General features: G+C 38.4%; 1 protein-coding gene across 2 annotated transcripts in view; it reads left to right on the top strand.

Moving 5' to 3' along the window:
• Positions 1 to 3,034, top strand: part of LOC134207157 (3-hydroxyacyl-CoA dehydrogenase type-2) — a 37,136-nt gene extending 34,102 nt beyond the window's left edge. For both annotated transcript variants that reach the window (XM_062682879.1, XM_062682878.1), the window contains exons 2-3: positions 2,005 to 2,169; positions 2,238 to 3,034. In XM_062682879.1, the coding sequence (XP_062538863.1) occupies positions 2,005 to 2,169; positions 2,238 to 2,831 (759 nt within the window). In that variant the 3' untranslated portion in view covers positions 2,832 to 3,034. The remainder of the gene's footprint in view (positions 1 to 2,004; positions 2,170 to 2,237) is intronic.
• The last annotated feature ends 14,495 nt before the right edge of the window (positions 3,035 to 17,529 follow it).

Genomic DNA, 17,529 nt, shown 5'->3' with positions numbered 1-17,529 from the left:
GATGTGAAAAATGCTATACAAATTATAATGAAAAAGTGTATTTAAAATAAAGCGATATATGTGCTAAGGATGCATTCAATTTGAAATGATTACAATATGAAGATGTCGGTATGATGGTGAATGATTAAATGATTATTATTATTATCACTACTATAAAAAAATATATTATATTCTGCTAGAGTTACGCAAGATGGCAACAACAGAGAGGAAAAACAATGTACGCGAGTAGACTAAAGAAGCAAGATTTATTATGAATGAGTTTCGCTAACAAACCATGATGAAAAATAGCAATTTGTACTAGGATTGTGAGTGTGTGTTTTTTGACTTTTTCCCCTTTCCGCCCATCCCCCTTTCTGGAGTTTTGTAGAATTGAGCGCTGTTGTCGCCGTCGTCCCCCCAGTAATTAGAACGAGAGCGAAGCGAAAGAGCGAACCTAGAGAGAAGTGAATATTATACGCGAATTAATTATTATCTATGATCAAAACATGAATGGAAGAAAATGCGAAGAAAATTAGTTGGAGATGAAAAAAAGTATAAAATGCATTGAATTGTACTCATTAGTGTGTGTTGTGTTTGATTTTGTTTTGGTTAAGTGTTTCAGGAGAAAAGAAATGCCAGTTTTTGATGGTTATGATCGAGGGATGATTGGGAGTGAAATAGGAGGAAGCTGTGATTGCGACACACAAATGTGCTGAATAGTGTTTCCTCTTACTTTCAAATCAAAGAATATTGAAGAGTAAAAAAAAAGGGAAAAAATAATGGGACTCGAACATTCGTTTACTACTCACTAGACAAGTGCACTAACTCTCAACATCACTAGACAAAACAAATATATTTTCGCCCCAAATTTGTGCGATATCTCTAAACCCCTGATACTGCTATAGCCTTGTAGGATTTCACAACTTGCGTTAATTCAACGTGACATAACTTGATCACATCCCATTTGATTTTGCCTTTGTAATGCGCATCAACTTTCATTCGAAAAACATAAACAAGAAAATGAGTGTCAGGCTATTCAGCACACTTCGTCCATCACACGCGACACCTACTTTTCAATCCAGTTGTATTTTGGAACAAGTGTAACTTCTTCACTTCTTCTGAGTCATCGCAAAATTTCTTCCGTATGTATGTCTTCAATCCCCCCCATGGTTGGTCTACCTGAGTATGTGATCCTCCTACACGTCCAAGAGCCCCATTTTTTCCTCATACTTCGCTCCTCCGATACCTTGGTGGGTCACTCAGCCATACCCGTGATGAGAACCTTTCTCAATTCTCACCGCCAAGAATCACAGCAAAACGGTAGTGCGATGTGATGAGAGACCCAGCCCCCATACATCATCCTTCAGAGGAGTGAAAATTATGATGATGCACGCGCTAGCGATGATGGTGACTGCCTACTGCGATGCGATGAGCGACTCTTTTTTGCGCGCATGATGATGATGAAGAGGATGAGATACTGCGAGGGATGTGCGAACGATATATTTATGCACGCGCTTAAAAATTGGATCGAATGTGAATTTGGATGTAGTTTGGATTTGGACGAGAGCGAGATGATGTAAGTAAATGCAAGCGTATAACCTTTAATCAAGACGTTCCTAATTTTATAACAATTTTCCTTTTTTTTCTTATTTTAATTTTATTTCACTTTTCCCGCCTTACTTCCGGTGTGCAAAATTGTTTTAAAAATTTATACTTCCCCGCTCTTGGCTATCCGTGTCCGTCTGTGAGCGTGTGTCGCCGCCAAATCTCCGAAAGAGCTCTGAGCCGGCGCGCACCCGTGAGTTCCCGTGAAAAGTCAAGATGGAACAGCAACCACCGCCAACCCCCAAAGATTGCGAGTGTGGTTCCTCCTTTTTGCCGTGTTTGGTTGTGCTGTTGTTGTTGTTATTGCTTGTGTGCTACAATTGTGTTTTTACCTTATGATTTCGTCTTATAACTTCGTTTGAAACCGTTCTTCAACCACAATTGTTCTAATTTCGAATTTTCTCTCATCAATTACGGCAGAACGCGGTTGCACTGGTGACTGGTGGCGCCTCCGGCCTGGGTCGCGCAACGGTGGAACGCCTCGCCCGGACTGGAAGTAAAGTGGTGTTGTGCGATCTCCCCACATCCAAGGGCGGCGACGTCGCGAAGGAAATCGGCGACAATGTCGTCTTCGTTCCAGTTGATGTGAGTTACACTACCAAAAACGCTTTTCTTCCAACGCCCTTGACTAACCCCCTCAAATGATTCAACAGGTCCTCTCCGAAAAGGACGTTACCGCAGCGCTGGATGTCGCCAAGAGCAAGTTCGGCCGACTGGACGTGAGCGTCAACTGCGCCGGCATTGCCGTGGCCGTCAAGACCTTCAATTTCAACAAAAAGGCCCCCCACAAACTGGAGGACTTCCAGCGGGTGCTGTTGGTGAACACAGCCGGAACCTTCAACGTGATCCGGCTGTCCGCCGGGTTGATGGGTGAAAATGAACCCAATCAGGACGGTCAGCGCGGTGTCATCGTCAATACGGCTTCGGTCGCTGCCTTCGACGGCCAAATTGGACAGGCGGCGTACGCTGCCTCTAAGGCCGCCGTCGTTGGTATGACTTTGCCTATTGCCCGGGATCTCAGCACCCAAGGAATCCGCATCTGCACGATCGCTCCGGGGCTGTTCAACACCCCGATGCTACAGGCCCTTCCGGAGAAGGTCCGAGCCTTTTTGGCCAAGACAGTACCCTTCCCGCAGCGTCTCGGAGAACCATCCGAATATGCCCAGCTGGTGGAATCGATCGTGGAAAACCCATTGCTGAACGGGGAGGTAATTCGATTGGATGGAGCCCTGCGAATGATGCCCTAGACTCCGATATCACATTTGAACGCAATAAGACGAACAGATGCATTTATTAGATCCTAAGCGAGTGTAGGTATACTTTTTCACCGGTGCCAATCTGCTTGGCGGGCCATTCCTCACAGGAAACTGCCAGGCAGTTGCTTGCATATCGTGCCTATTTTTGTACCCAAGGAATAAAGTTTTACTCAGAATTTAATTCTGTTAATTAACAGGTGATGCGTTGTTTTTTGAGGGACTCGTCAAGAGTGAACAAATGGATATCCGAAATCATCCCTGAATATAGTCAAGCTTATCAAGTTCAGCTTAAAATCACACAAAGGTAAGTGGCACTAATTCTTTTCGTTATATAACTGACGCACATTGTAAGCGTCCATCAGCATAGTTTCACAGCAGGACGCTCAACGGCCACAAACCTGCTTTGTTTCACCTTTAACGTAACTGAAAGTATGAATTCAAGGGCTCAGACGAACGTGATATATACGGATCTCTCGGCAGGCTTTGAAAAACTCAACCACGACATTGCGATCGCAAAGCTCGATAAGTTAGGGAGTTAATGGTAAGCTTCTTAATTGGTTCCGATGGGTGTCCTACGAAAGGCGGAATATGAACGAAAGGCGGAACGATACAAAAGTCAGAAACACGAAAAGCGGAATCACAAAAGGCATAATCACGAAAGGCAGAATTGCATTACGCTGTTTTAACTTATGCGGACATTTTGAGCCAACAGATCAAATGGCCTGATTCTCCTTGCGTTATAAACTTTCTATAAACTAAGTTTTCTTGATGTTAAGTGGGAAACCTTCCGTAGCTCAGCGATAAGGCTATGGCTTTGTACGAAGCATATCATGCTGAAGGTGACTGAAATCGAATCTCTATACGGTCTGTTTTTGGGTTGCAAATTTTCTCGTCTATCCGAAGCATGGAAATCGTACACTTAATAACTCTGGATATGCTTAATAGATACTAAGCTAAGAGGCTGTTAGTGTTTCAGTTGGGAGATGAGATTTCAAAAGATAGAATGGGGCTACCCCGTCTGGCATGAAATCATTTGATATAAAGCCGTTTGGCATAATGGTCATTTGGCATTTCATTTATTTATTACTTCGTCTCGAATGTAAAAACAATCCCACAGACTGATTCTTATGCAAAATTTTTAATCATATTCTTAAACATTGACTTGGACATATTAAAATCGAAAACAGCACTGACATCATTAAACATTCTTACCCAACTATCAAACGGATTATTGTACCCTGGGAGGGAGCTCTCGATACTACACATCAAATTAATTATATACTGTCGTCATGCAACAAGTAAATTTTCAACGTAGGCGCCACCTGAAAAGACTAAATTCATTTTTGCGTGTTATTGTTGTTGTATTGCCTTCAAAAATTTGCTTGCCGAGAGTTTCGTTTTCGGCTCACACTGACAGCTAGATTTCGGCTCGGCTTGACACACACATTTTTCGTATCTGTTTCTTCCTCCCAGATTGAACCCATAGGAGGTTCTGTGGCGTCTAACGAAAAGAGTAGGCCTTTCGCGAAGCTGGGCTGTAGGTGCCTACAAATTTATGTTTTGGAGAAGTGATGAAGGGTTATCTATGTAATTATTTATAAGATCAAATATGAACATTCTTCGCAGTTTAATGCGTCTAAGCGCTAATGTTTCAAGGTCTATGAGCCTGCATCGACGGGCGTAGTCAGGAAGGTTCAGAGAGTCATTCCATGGGAGCTGTCGTAAAGCGTATCTGAGAAAAGAGCGTTGAACTCTTTCCGTTCGGAGAGTTTTTTTTATGTCTTTATTAGGGAGACTACACTGAGCCAAAAGATCATCCTGAATGTGAATGAAAACTACCCGGCGTATAGGCACCCGGCATATAGGCAATTAACTTTGAATGTACTGACTGGATCTGTTGAAAATCGTACCATAGCTCCATACGCGGTCTATACTATCGTATGCCGCCTTGAAATCAATGAACAGATGGTGCGTTGGAATCTGGTATTCACGGCATTTTTGAAGGATTTGCCGTTCAATAAAGATCTGGTCCGTTGTCGAGCAGCCGTCAACGAAGCCGGCTTGATAACTTCCCACAAACTCATTCATGGGATATCACTTTGTACGCGGCATTCAGTAAGGTGATCGCTCAAAAGTTCTCACACTCCAGCTTGTCGCATTTCTAGTAGATGAGGCCTTCCTTCCACTCCTTCGGTAGCTGTTAAGTAGCCCTGATTCTGACAATCAGTTTGTGCAAGTAAGTTGCCAGCTTTTCCGAGCCCATCTTGATGAGATCAGCTCCGATACCATCCTTACCTTTCGTCCGTCAAGATTCTCCCATCCTTATCCCTGCACATCTCGGCTCGCGGTATGAAGCCTTTGCGAGATGCGTCGGACTTCTGGTAGAACCACGTTTTGCCGGGTACCTTACTGCAGCGCAAGCGCCCGCGCTGCGTCCTTCTCCTAAAGAACCTGTATGCACTCTTCGTCGAACCAATCGTCCCGTCGACTTCGTCCTACATACCCGACGTTGTTCTCCGGTGTGTCGTTCATGGCTGCTTCAACTGTATACCAGCAGTCCTCAAGAGGGTCCCAATCGAGTTCACCCTCGCTGTCTCGAGATACTGCGTGTATGCAGTGGTGACATCAGGTTGCTTCAGTCGCTCCTGTTCGTCCTGCGGCGGCCGTCGGTACCAAACATTATTGATGGATAGTTTTGGGCGTAGTTTAACCATCACCAGATAGTGGTCAGATTCGATGTTCGGTCGATTTGTGATTCTGTCTGCAGTGGCAATCCCCAGGTGTACCGATACGGAAGGCTTTGTTGGAAGTAGGTGCTGGGCCATATTCTTGGAGGTGAAATAAATTAGTCGTAGGTTGTTTTTGTTCGTCAGCCGGTGAGCGCAAAATTTTCACTTAGAGTCCCTCGCTGGCACTCGGACGATGAACAGCCGCCCCTAACATGGAGAACAGACGCTGTTGTGAGCCGATCCTGACATGGAGAACAGACGCTCAGTAAGATTTGCACCTCCGGAGAGGCTTCCCTGTCAGCATACGACCTTAGTTCCCACTGGGGTGTGTTACCCGATCTTCCCTAAGGTTGCTCGTAACCCGGCCAGCACCACGGGGAGGTAGGGATAGGAGTTGCTGGGTAAGAGGCTAAGGACCGCAAGATGGGGTCTATTTTATTCCTTCAAGTACGCGAAATACCAATGGTACGCTTTACCCAGCATTTGCCGTGCCGGAGCTTCGGTATTGACGCGCGTTATACGTCGGATCCTAGGCAGATCATGCCGAGGTGGTGGTGGCCTGGCTGGCACTTGAAAAAGTTGTTCGAAGTCCTCGAACCAGCGTTTCAGCTGGTCAGTTGGCTCGGTCAATAACTGATCATTCGCGTCTATCACAGGCATAGGGTAAAGTGTCCAATAGTGGACCCTCCAGCCATTTTTGCATTATTACTGCACAATGTCAAAATTTTGCTATGAAATTCTATCGGGAGAACTTACCTTACAGTCCTATGCTTTGATTACACGCATTGGAAATGCTATGGAAAGTAAAATTAGATGATTATTTACAATTCTATAAAAAATAAACATTATAGGAATGTGCATGTTAGTCGATCCTGAGCGACCATTTCGAAAATATTTGAAACTCTGCAGTTTTTCAATTTCATCTAAATCGTCATTTTTCGATATCAAATCTTCATATTGAGTCACGACTAACTTTTCAAAAGGGTGTATGTGAAAATGGTTCAAAAATATTTAAAAAGCTGCACAGCAAAAACGGAATGTTCGATTGTTATGATTTTTTCAGCAAAGTTAGACAACTAAATGGTGATTCTTAAGAAAATGTGCACAGTAGACCTGTGCGCCGCCGCGCCACGCCGCCGCCGCCGACACTTATTGACGTACGCCGACGCCGGTCAAGGTGTCGGCGGCGCGCCATACGCCGGTTGGCTCGACGCCGCCGAATTTCGTATTTCACGCCGATGATTGGCCAACACAAAAATCACAGTATATGCAGATCGTTTGCATCTGCCGAACCAAGGCAACCTATCAGGCATTAATTTAATAGCTGTTATACCTTTAGCAGATTTGTTTGTTTCTATATCTGTCACTTTTACTCGCAATGGCGTGTTAAATGTTAGATCATCCAAGATCTTATTGGCTACAGAAAGCAATAATGGTAACTTGGCTTCTGAAGCTGGAACACGATGGGGCACGTGACTCACCAAATTGAAAATTTCATTCACTCTCCTTGTACTTAAATAGCCGGAATTGTTTTAAAAATAACGGTTTCGATTTATTTTGATAAACAATTCCCAAAGAAATTTCTTGGTTTTCTTGAAAGGAAGTCCTGGAGGAAGTTCTGAAGGAATACCTGAAGAAAATTCTTAGAGTCTTGAGGAATTTCGGAATTTATCTTCGTCTGGAAGATTTTCTGAAGGAATCCCTGGAGAAAATTCCTAAGAAATTCTTGGAGGAATGTCCAAAGAAATTCTTTAAGAAATTTAAGCATGTCGCTAATTCCTTTAGAAGTTCCTTTGAAAATTGCTCATTGTCAGAATTAATAGTAGGAAAGTTTTTTTTTAAGAATCTCCAGAAAAATTGGTTTCATTTGTGGAGGTTTTTTGAAGGAATTCCTGGAGAAATTCCCGATCGAATTCCTGACGGAATTTTCGAAGGTGTACTAGGATGAGTTTCTTCGTGACTTACCGAATAAATTTCCTAAAAAAATAATTAAAGGTATTTACGAAAAAAAATATGTAGAAATTAGAGCTCCTGCAGTAAGTTCCCAAGGAATTCTTGAGAATATTCGAATATTTGCAATCTCAGGCGTGGTAGCTGGTCACTTTTTAGTGACTTGGTCACTTTTTTGGGCAAGTCACTAAAAGTCTCTTTTTTTCGAGCTCGAATCACTAAAGTCACTGTTTTCAAGTTTTTTGAAACTTTCGGCTAATTTTAATTTTTGGCCAATTCCTAAAGTTCATGGCGGAAATTGAATGACGGATCGGAAAAAATGACCGCTAAGTGCCTTTTGGTCTGAAAGTTGCTCTTAACTTCTTCGTGACTTAATATTCGCTATGAAACTTGGCCAACCGTTTAACTTGGTGTTCTTATGGGATTTTTTTTAAAAGACAGGATCACCGTCTTCGACCAGAGGTCGCACAGACTGAACACTTAACATCTAGCATGAGACACACAGTTTCGCACACATTTAGATAATATACATCTGAAACTGAAAATGCATAAATTTTGGATACTCATATATAAAAAATGGTGAATGTTTAAAATTGTTGATGATTTTGAATTTGACACACACCGTATGATATTCCGAACAAACTGCTTGTTCAGACATGTCATTTACAAAAAAAAAAAGATTTTGAAATGAATCTTTGATCTCTGGCAAGAATCTGTGCTGTAACTAATTCTAAAATAATATAATTTCGACGCAAATACTACAGTTTTTATGTGGCGGGGATAAAATTGTTCTTTTTTTTTGTTAAATAAATTATAATTTCGATTGCCGTACAAAGCTTTTGGAATGTATAAAAAGTTTTGTTCTTGCTTGCTTTTTTTCTTTTGCATAACATAAACATGTTTTAACATTCCGAACATTCATGGATTCATTGAATTTGCTTGAAGTAATGAAGCTCATGAGTTTCCTTAATATTTTTTGAAATCATAAGAGGGTAATTCTTAATTGAAGGTCAAACTCAAAGGGGTTAAGTGACAAAATCTGTCAAGTTTTTCAATATTTTTTCATCCAAATCGTATGAAGATTTGAAAAATAACTTATAGTTGGGATTTTTTATTTTTTTACAAATACCGTACAAAGTATATCAATGTATTGACGCAAAGTTCTAAAACCAAAGCATTTTTTGCTATAGTTAATTACACCCCACCCACCCAAATGTCACTTACACCCTTTTGCTTCTAACCCACTCAATTGTTTACCCAGTTAACTAACATGTTCCGTACAATGGAGTCGTTTTTTACGCAGGTGATTGGTATTTCCCGTAAACTTTGTAAACTTAGTCTGGCAAACTTGTAGGAAACATGCGCGCGTAGTTTTATTTTATCGGAATTGCTTAATTTGCCTCGGACACATTTTATAATGCTTACTAGTAAGTTGTCCATTAATGTTCGATAAATTCATGATTTCATAATGTACATTTACTGCTCCTCGACTTCATCCCATAGCTCCTATGTTCATCCCAAGAAAAACAAAGCAATAAAAATGAATTCAATTTGTTTCTTATTATTGTGATTTTTTAAACAGTAAGCATACATGTTTGTGAAAAGTTACAATAAAGATTGTGCGGTATTTGTTTGTTTAGCGATGAGATGAATATATGTTTAGTGAAATATAAAAAAGGAACAGTTCCCTTTATGAATATACTTTAAAATGGGATGCATTTTTACATGCTTTATAAAGAAAGTTAGTTTCTAAAATTCTTCATAACGTTGCTTTATTTTCCATAACAACAGAGATTCCGACCGCCGACTTATAAACTTGATGAGTCGAAATAATTCTATGTCTGAGAAATAATTAAATAAGTACCATTGCCACATAAAAGTCAACTGAAAGTGACTATTTGGTCACTCTTTCTGGAACTGAAAGTCACTATTTGGTCCCTTTTTTCGTCAGCATTGGTCACTAAAGTCACTATTTTGAACGACATTGATCGCTATCAGCCGGCCCTGCAATCTCGATATTTTGGGAGTTTTTCTTGGCATGTTATTTTAATTCTAGAGTCAAAACTGAATTTGTTTTACTACTGTCCGCGTTTTTGAAGAAATTCCAGGAGAAATATAGGAATTTCTATGTAAATTCCAATAGCTGTTTGGAAAATCCATTTAAAAATCCTTCGTAAATTACTTTCAGAATTTCTTCGAATATTCCTTCAGAAACTCATTTTAAAATTCTGTTCGAAAATCTTATCATGTTCTTTTTCGGTTATTTCTTCAAAAATTGAATCGGAAATTTCTTCAGGAATTTCTTCGAAAATCTCTTTAGAAAAGCCACCAAGAATTAATTTGGACATTTATCCAGGGATTCCTTCAGAAACCCTTCCGGAAAGGCATTTGTAATATTTTCAGAAATTCTTTTGGAACTTTCTCCAGGAAGTTTTTAGAAAATTACTTCAGTAAACCATACAAAAATACTGCAGGAATAGTTCCGGAAAGAATTCGAATTTGGAGAAATTTCTAAAGGTATTTGAGAGTTAAACTTATTTTCAAATAAAAAAAAACACTTAAAAACGTTTTTAAAAAAAATTGGACATTTATCATTCTGAAGAGATTCCCTAAATAGTGCTTAAAGTTATTTAAAGGGAAATTTTCGAAGGTCTATAGGAATTTCTGGAAGAGTTGGTAAAGGAATATCCGAAGGGATTCCTATAAGAAATTTGAAAAGAAGTCCTGAAGAATTCCAGAGGGAAATTTCTAAAGAATACCAGAAAAATCTTCCTAGAGTTTCCGAAGAAATGTTTTGAGGAATTACTGTAAGATTTTCCACAGACAAACAGACATAACACTCGCTAGTACTTCCATCGCACACCTCAACGGTGAATTCAAATTCATCATTAGTGTGGAACGTTTCCGATCATGTTGTGGTGGCGCCACTGAAGCGTTCGTCAAGCGCTTGAAAATATTGAACTGTCACTCGATTTGTTTTGTTTGACTGTATAAATACACATGATTAAAGATTTCAACAGAAACATTTCTTTGCTTTCCAAAGCAACAAGAGCAGTAAAACAGTTTAGAACAACTTCGTTACTTGTCCAATTTACCATCACCCGTGGGCTGCTTGTGTGAAGCACATAACGATTTATTGTTACCGGATACTCGAAAGAATTGCGGTCATCACGACTTCGTCCCAAACGTACCACTTCTAGGACAAAAGTTGGGATTGGGTATCAAAATCAAAAAGAAAGAACATTCTTTACGAAGCAACAATGAAATGCGTTTAGTTTCATATTATGAGGTTTATTTATTTTGTGGAAACATGTTTAAAACTGAACCTAGAACAGAAATATACAAAAAAAAAACCTGATTTTGGTTTCCTGTGTTCCTATTATAATTCTCTGTATCACCTCGCTACAAAAGCGAATCCTTTTCCTTGTTGTAAAATGAATAGAAAAATGAAGAGCCATTTTCATTTCGCATTTTCACATTGCTTACAATATCTATCACACCGACTTCGATTTCCAAATCCACTTCCAGCCTTTTCAACATTCAACAGATTTATTTATTCACATCTGCATACAAATTATTTAAAAAACGCCCACTTTCGGTGAAAATATTCGCTAGCAAGTGAATTCTGCTAAATCTGAAATAAAATCACAAATAATTATTATTACGATTTAGTAGTTTTTGCCTACTTATTTCATATACTTACTTGGTCTGTTTCCTGCTATAGCTCGTAGATTGTCGCTTTTCATCGTCGGACTTTGGCTATAAATTTGAATATTCAAAGTTATTTGCAACGTATCAAGGAGGCTTTTTTGTTTGTTTTTGACAACTGATTTGTAGAGCGACGGGGGAGCACCCACCAGTCAGAAATTAATTCCGGTGCTAGGGATTCCCCTCTAGAAATTGAATCCTTTGGAACCTGTATTATAGATGGCGTGAGCGTGAAGGCAAAATAATTGGAACTATGTTTTTTAGAAAATTTGTTCACAGTGTTATGTCTGTTAGTCTGTGCCAGCCTCTGGCTGAAAGTCTCCTAAATAAAGACAAAAAAATAAATTCAAGGCGATTCGTGGTGGGAGTTTTGAAGGAATTCATTAGGGAAATTTTAAATTAATTCTTAGAAATCCTTTCTCGAATTTTAAGCCGAAGTACTTTGCAATGAAGTCATGTGTTGTGATGCGGAAATGTCCTAGTGGAGGATGTAATGTAAACTTTTGCTAGGATGTTCCCCCCATCAGTCTGACTGAGGCCAGCAATTGTACAAAAAAACCTAAAATTCATAAAAAAAACATTAAATGCCTTGCTGCGTGATTTTTTTTTCTCAGCTCAAAATTTTTCACGCCGATTCACGCCGCCGCCGCCGAACATTGCTTACGGCGTGACGCTGCCGACGCTGCCGCCGCCGGTGTAAAAATGGCTTTACGCCGCCGCCGTTCAAAAATACTTCGGCGCACAGGTCTAGTGCACAGTAAAAAAAAAATTTTTGCCTTTAAAAATATCATTTTTGTCACAAAAACTCAAATATCTCAAAACCCTATCTTTTTTCGAACGTAATTTTTTTTAGGGAAAACGGTCCATTATATTAGCTATCTACCATAAAAATTTGGTGATGGTAAACTAATAAACAAAAAAGTTATGACATTTCAAACATTTCACAATTTTCACATTTAGTAAAAAAAAATTTTTTTCTGTGTAAGTTATTTCGAGAATTGCAGTTTGATGCAGATTTTATTGTTAAGGGACGTGATTTAAACAAGTTGTTTTCATGATATTTTGATTTAATTATTCATAGCATCTATAAGAAACTTAGACACGATCCAGTGTTGTGATCAAAAGTATTGATAGTGTCATAATTTTCATTGCACGTGACTGGCGAAAAATTCTTTTAATAGTGTTGAAACCTGTTGATAATAACGTTGATAGAAACATATCAGAAATGTTATTTTTAAGACAAAAGCTGCAAAATCAAAGATTTATATACACGTGTACGTCTATAGTTTACCTGCAAAAATATACCTCTTAGAGAATAGACTTTATGATCGGGAGGAAACGGGTATCTTCAACAACAACAAATGCATGATAGGTACATACCATGACAATGCTCACGAAAAAGCAAAAAATTACTACTACTAAGGTTGTTAAAGATCTTATAGTAATTTTTTTCTTCAGTCAAGCAAATGACACCAAACTAGTCAGTAAAAACTTAAAAGTGATTTTGTTTATTGAAATATTACGAACAACATGAGTAGCCGCTTTCTCAACTGTTGTAGGCCGTTTGATGGAAAAAAGTGTTCAAAAGAGTTACGAAATCTCACCGAAAGCACCATAGATAAACTGAAAGCGACTGGTTATGCTCCAATGTCCACATTGAATACAAATTTACGCATTTGCACGTCCTGCCGTCTAAACGTTGACAAAGAGCAATCTGTATATCATCGGTTGAGCAGAGCGCAGGAAGTTCGAAAACGACAGCAACTGAGGAATTGCCAGATGTATCGACAACAACTGAGGAATTACCAGAAGTATTAAGTGCTGAGAGCCTTGCCACCGTACCATCAGCGAAATCTGTTTCAACAAATCAATCGGAAGATGAGTGTATCCAAAAGGTCAACATCGAACGCTTTAACGAGGGCATAGCTGGGATAAAAGTGACTCCGATTAAATGGAGTAAGATGGACTACGTTTATTACCCGGAGAAAAATACCGTGAAATAAACGAAGCTGTACGAAGAAACCTCTTCAAATTAGGACCTGATGATGTGGAAAATACAGACTACGATGAGGTAATTATAAATATGAAGGAAAGGTTCTCGAATGCAGCCACGACAAGGAAAGAAAAATTATTGATTTTGTCGATGCTGCCAAGTTCGTGGTCTATTCAGGATGCCATTGATGAGTTCAAAACCAATAGAAATACAGTAAAAGAGGCAAAACAATTGAAGAATAACTGTCTTTCAACCAAAAATACTAGGTCTAGTACTGCATTAACAGATGAGACAAAAGAAATAGTAGTTCAATATTTTGAAGATGATGAAGTAAGTCGAGCTATGCCTGGTCAAAAAGATTATGTATCAGTAAAAAAAGATGGAAGCGTCAAGCAATCCAAAAACGATTAATGATGACGACTTTGAAAGAAGCGTACACACGCTTCAAGGAAATTCACGATAATATTAAAATAGGTTTTTCCTCATTTGCAAGCCTTCGGCCAAGGCAATGTAAGCTTCTTTCCAATTCAGGAACACATAATGTGTGTGTGCACAACCCATGAGAATATTAATCTTATTTTAAATAGTTTGAAAAGAATCAATTTAACAAAGGATATTAAAATGTTAACTGGTAGTCTTTTGTGTGAAAATACAACATCAAATTGCTATCTACGATCTTGTTCGGATTGTCCAGATTCTTCATCATTGGAAAATACTTTTATTCCTTTGAGTTTGAAGAAAAATATATTGATCAGTTATCATTTGAGCAATGGGTGACCACGGATAGGTGTGACATAGAAACTATTGTAAAACCTGTAGATGAGTTTGTGTCATATTTTTGCTTGAAATCCCTCACGATTTCATTAAAACAGAACAATCCAGCTTTTTAAAAAATACGAAAAATACATTACAAAATGGTGAATTTTTAGTCATTTGTGATTTTTCTGAAAATTACAGCTTTGTATTGCAAGATGAAGTGCAGTCCCATCACTGGAACGTACAACAAGCTACAATTCATCCATTCGTTATTTATTTTAATGGAAGTACGCAAATTGAACACTTAAGTTTTATTATAATTTCCGAAGATTTAAGACACGATTCAGTATCCGTAAACTTGTTCACTGAAAAAATGATTAACTTTCTACGCGTTGATAAGCATAAAGAAGTCAAAAAGATATATTTCATGTCTGATGGAGCAGCGTCGCAGTACAAAAATCGTAAGAATTTTTCGAGCCTATGTCAATTTAAATCAATGTACGGAATTGATGCAGAATGGCATTTTTTTGCTACATCACATGGCAAAGGTCCTTGTGATGCTATTGGAGGAACAATAAAGTGCATGGCCACAAGAGCAAGTTTAGCCAAAGAACGTGAGCATCCAATTAAAACTGCGAAAGAACTTTTGATTGGGCAAATCGTAGAAAAGAAAAAGATTTAACCAAATTATCATTTTGTTTTACTACTACTGAAGAGTACGAAATAAAGGCTTCAGAGCTCAGCGAGCAATTTAATAACGCGAAAACGATCCAAGGAACCCAAAAATTTCACTGTTTCATTCCATTGTCGGAAAATAAAATTAAAGCAAAACTATACTCAAACTGTGCTGATAATAATTCAAAAGTGTTCGATATATTAAAAATTGTGAATAAAAATAAATAAAAATTAGTATTAATAAACTGTTTTCATGATATCATAACCCATACCAAAATTCAAACCCAAAACTCTTAGAGTTTCTATAACAACATTGTGTAACTGCCACATTTAATTTAATACTTAGGATAATATTAATTCATTTTTATTTATTTATACATATAATATTTATACATATAATATACATAATATCGATGAATACATAAATATGGAATATCATACAAACAACTTGTTTAACTCACGCAAGGCCCTTAACAATAAAATCAGCATCAAACTGCGATTCTTGAAAAAAAAAATACACGGACATTTTTTTTTGTTTACTATATGTGAAAATTGTGAAATGTTTGAAATGTCATAACTTTTTGTTTATTAGTTTACCATCACCAAATTTTATGGTAGATAGCTAATATAATGGACCGTTTTCCTAAAAAATTACGTTCGAAAAAGATAGGGTTTTGAGATATTTGAGTTTTGTGACAAAAATGATATTTTTAAAGGCAAAAAATTTTTTTTACTGTGCACATTTTCTTAAGAATCACCATTTAGTTGTCTAACTGTGCTGAAAAAATCATAACAATCAAACATTCCGTTTTTGCTGTGCAGCTTTTTAAATATTTTTGAACCATTTTCACATACACCCTTTTGAAAAGTTAGTCGTGACTCAATATGAAGATTTGATATCGAAAAATGACGATTTAGATGAAATTGAAAAACTGTGCAAAGTTTCAACTCAATAGAAAATCATGAATTAAAAATTTTCTTAAATTTTGATGCTGTTGCTTGGAATCGCTCGGAAGAAGAACGTCCCGAAACGGGACATGAAAATCAAATGAAGTGTCGACTATAGGGAAGCAATTTCCTATTATGGACCCTCAGGGGGTCTACTATAGGGCAAATTCAGTTAGACTTTAAAATGTTAATTTCAACGAATAATATCGTGTATATGGGTGTTTTATGTATGTATCGTGAAGAGGGGATGCAGAGCTTGTTGTTAGATATCAAGCAGAGTTAATATGTTGAAAATTTTTAAGCCTTATGACAGGAAGAGCAAAATTCCGCTACTAGGGGGTCCACTATTGGGCATTTTACCCTAGTTGCATTCATCTTCGCCCCGCTTAAGCGTCGTGAGATATCGTAGAGGAGGCGAATGTCCCCGGTTGCTGCGGCTCTCTCTCCTTCGTCGGCCAGAGAGTCTGTCCACGCTCGCTTGTCCTATCGACATGACCGTTTTACTTCCTTCTAAAGAGCCGAGTATCGTTGACGGGCTAAGACTTTGACTCCTCTGGTTTTTGATCGCGCTATCGCGGCTTTGGCTTCTCTTCGCTCCTCTATCTTCCTCCAGGTCTCATCGGTGATTCTCATCGTCTCCAGTTCTTCAACGAAGGACCGTTTCACCCTAGCATCTTCCAGTCGGCAACTCTCTCCTCCTGCCGACGAATCCGCGCAATGCGCAGGCGTATTTCGTCGATGAGGAGGTGATGATCAGACGCGATATCGGCACTACGTTTATTCCGTAGGGTTAGGCGGGGCAAGATGGGTCAGGGCCGTTTTTTAGCACCGTATACATTTTCATGTGAAGATTATGACTTTGTAGGATGAACAATTTGATTCTACTTTATTGTCACTTGATTTGATGATAAAATTTCATTTTGGTAGAGTATGGCAAGGTAAAATATTTTTCAGCATTGTTTCTTATGCGAAACAGACTTTCTATAAAACGTGTAATCTCGTCGAGCAACGTAAAATTTAAACATTTTTAGTAACATAGTGAACGTATTATAAGTAATGTAGGTGATGTTATACTAACTCCGTTGAAATAAATAAATTTGATCGAAAATTGAACATTCTAACATGAACTTGCAAATGGGTCAGCACATACTGAAGAACATAGTTCTTATTCAAAACATTTTTTTCATTGCAGATTTAATCATTTTAAGGTTACTTATGAGCATAGTGATGTTAATTTGTTAATTAAAAATGTATATTTTTTGTCTTTAAAAAAACAATACACGAACGGCTTGTTTTCATAAAAAATAGCAGACATTTCAGACATTTATTCAATAAAATCATTGGTAATAAACCTATCTATCTGTGTGTAATTTAATTTTATGAATAAAAACAATATTAATTGCAGAATTTAAAGGTGACCCATCTTGCCCCGCTGTTTGACCCATCTTGCCCCGGCATTTTTTGATTGACAGAAAATAGATTTCTACTTTAATGATTCAAAATGGAATAAAAAGTAGAATTTTTGTTATTTCATATCCCTGGTTTACAGATTATGAGCTATTTTTATAGATCCACGTTGAAAAGCTTAATTAAAATGTTTCTATTTTGAGGCCCCATCCTCATCATGAAGGCTCCGTTTCCATTTTCGGCTGATGCAGATGTAGTCGATTTGATTTTCTGTAAAGCTGTCACGAGAGACCCACGTGACTTTGTGAACCGGTCGATGAGGGAAGAGCGATCCCCCGATCACCATGTCGTTATTACCACAGAATTCTGCGAACAGTTCTCCGTTTTCGCTCATTTCTCCGAGACCATGGCGTCCCATAATGCGCTCATGGTTCAAGTTGTCGGATTCGATCTTTGCATTGAAGTCGCCCAAACAGATCTTGATATCACCCTTCGGAATTCTATCTACGACGGCATTGAGTTG

Source organism: Armigeres subalbatus, chromosome 1, assembly GCF_024139115.2.
Source record: "Armigeres subalbatus isolate Guangzhou_Male chromosome 1, GZ_Asu_2, whole genome shotgun sequence".
NCBI lineage: Eukaryota > Metazoa > Arthropoda > Insecta > Diptera > Culicidae > Armigeres > Armigeres subalbatus.
This window is presented reverse-complemented; position numbering and strand designations above follow the sequence as displayed.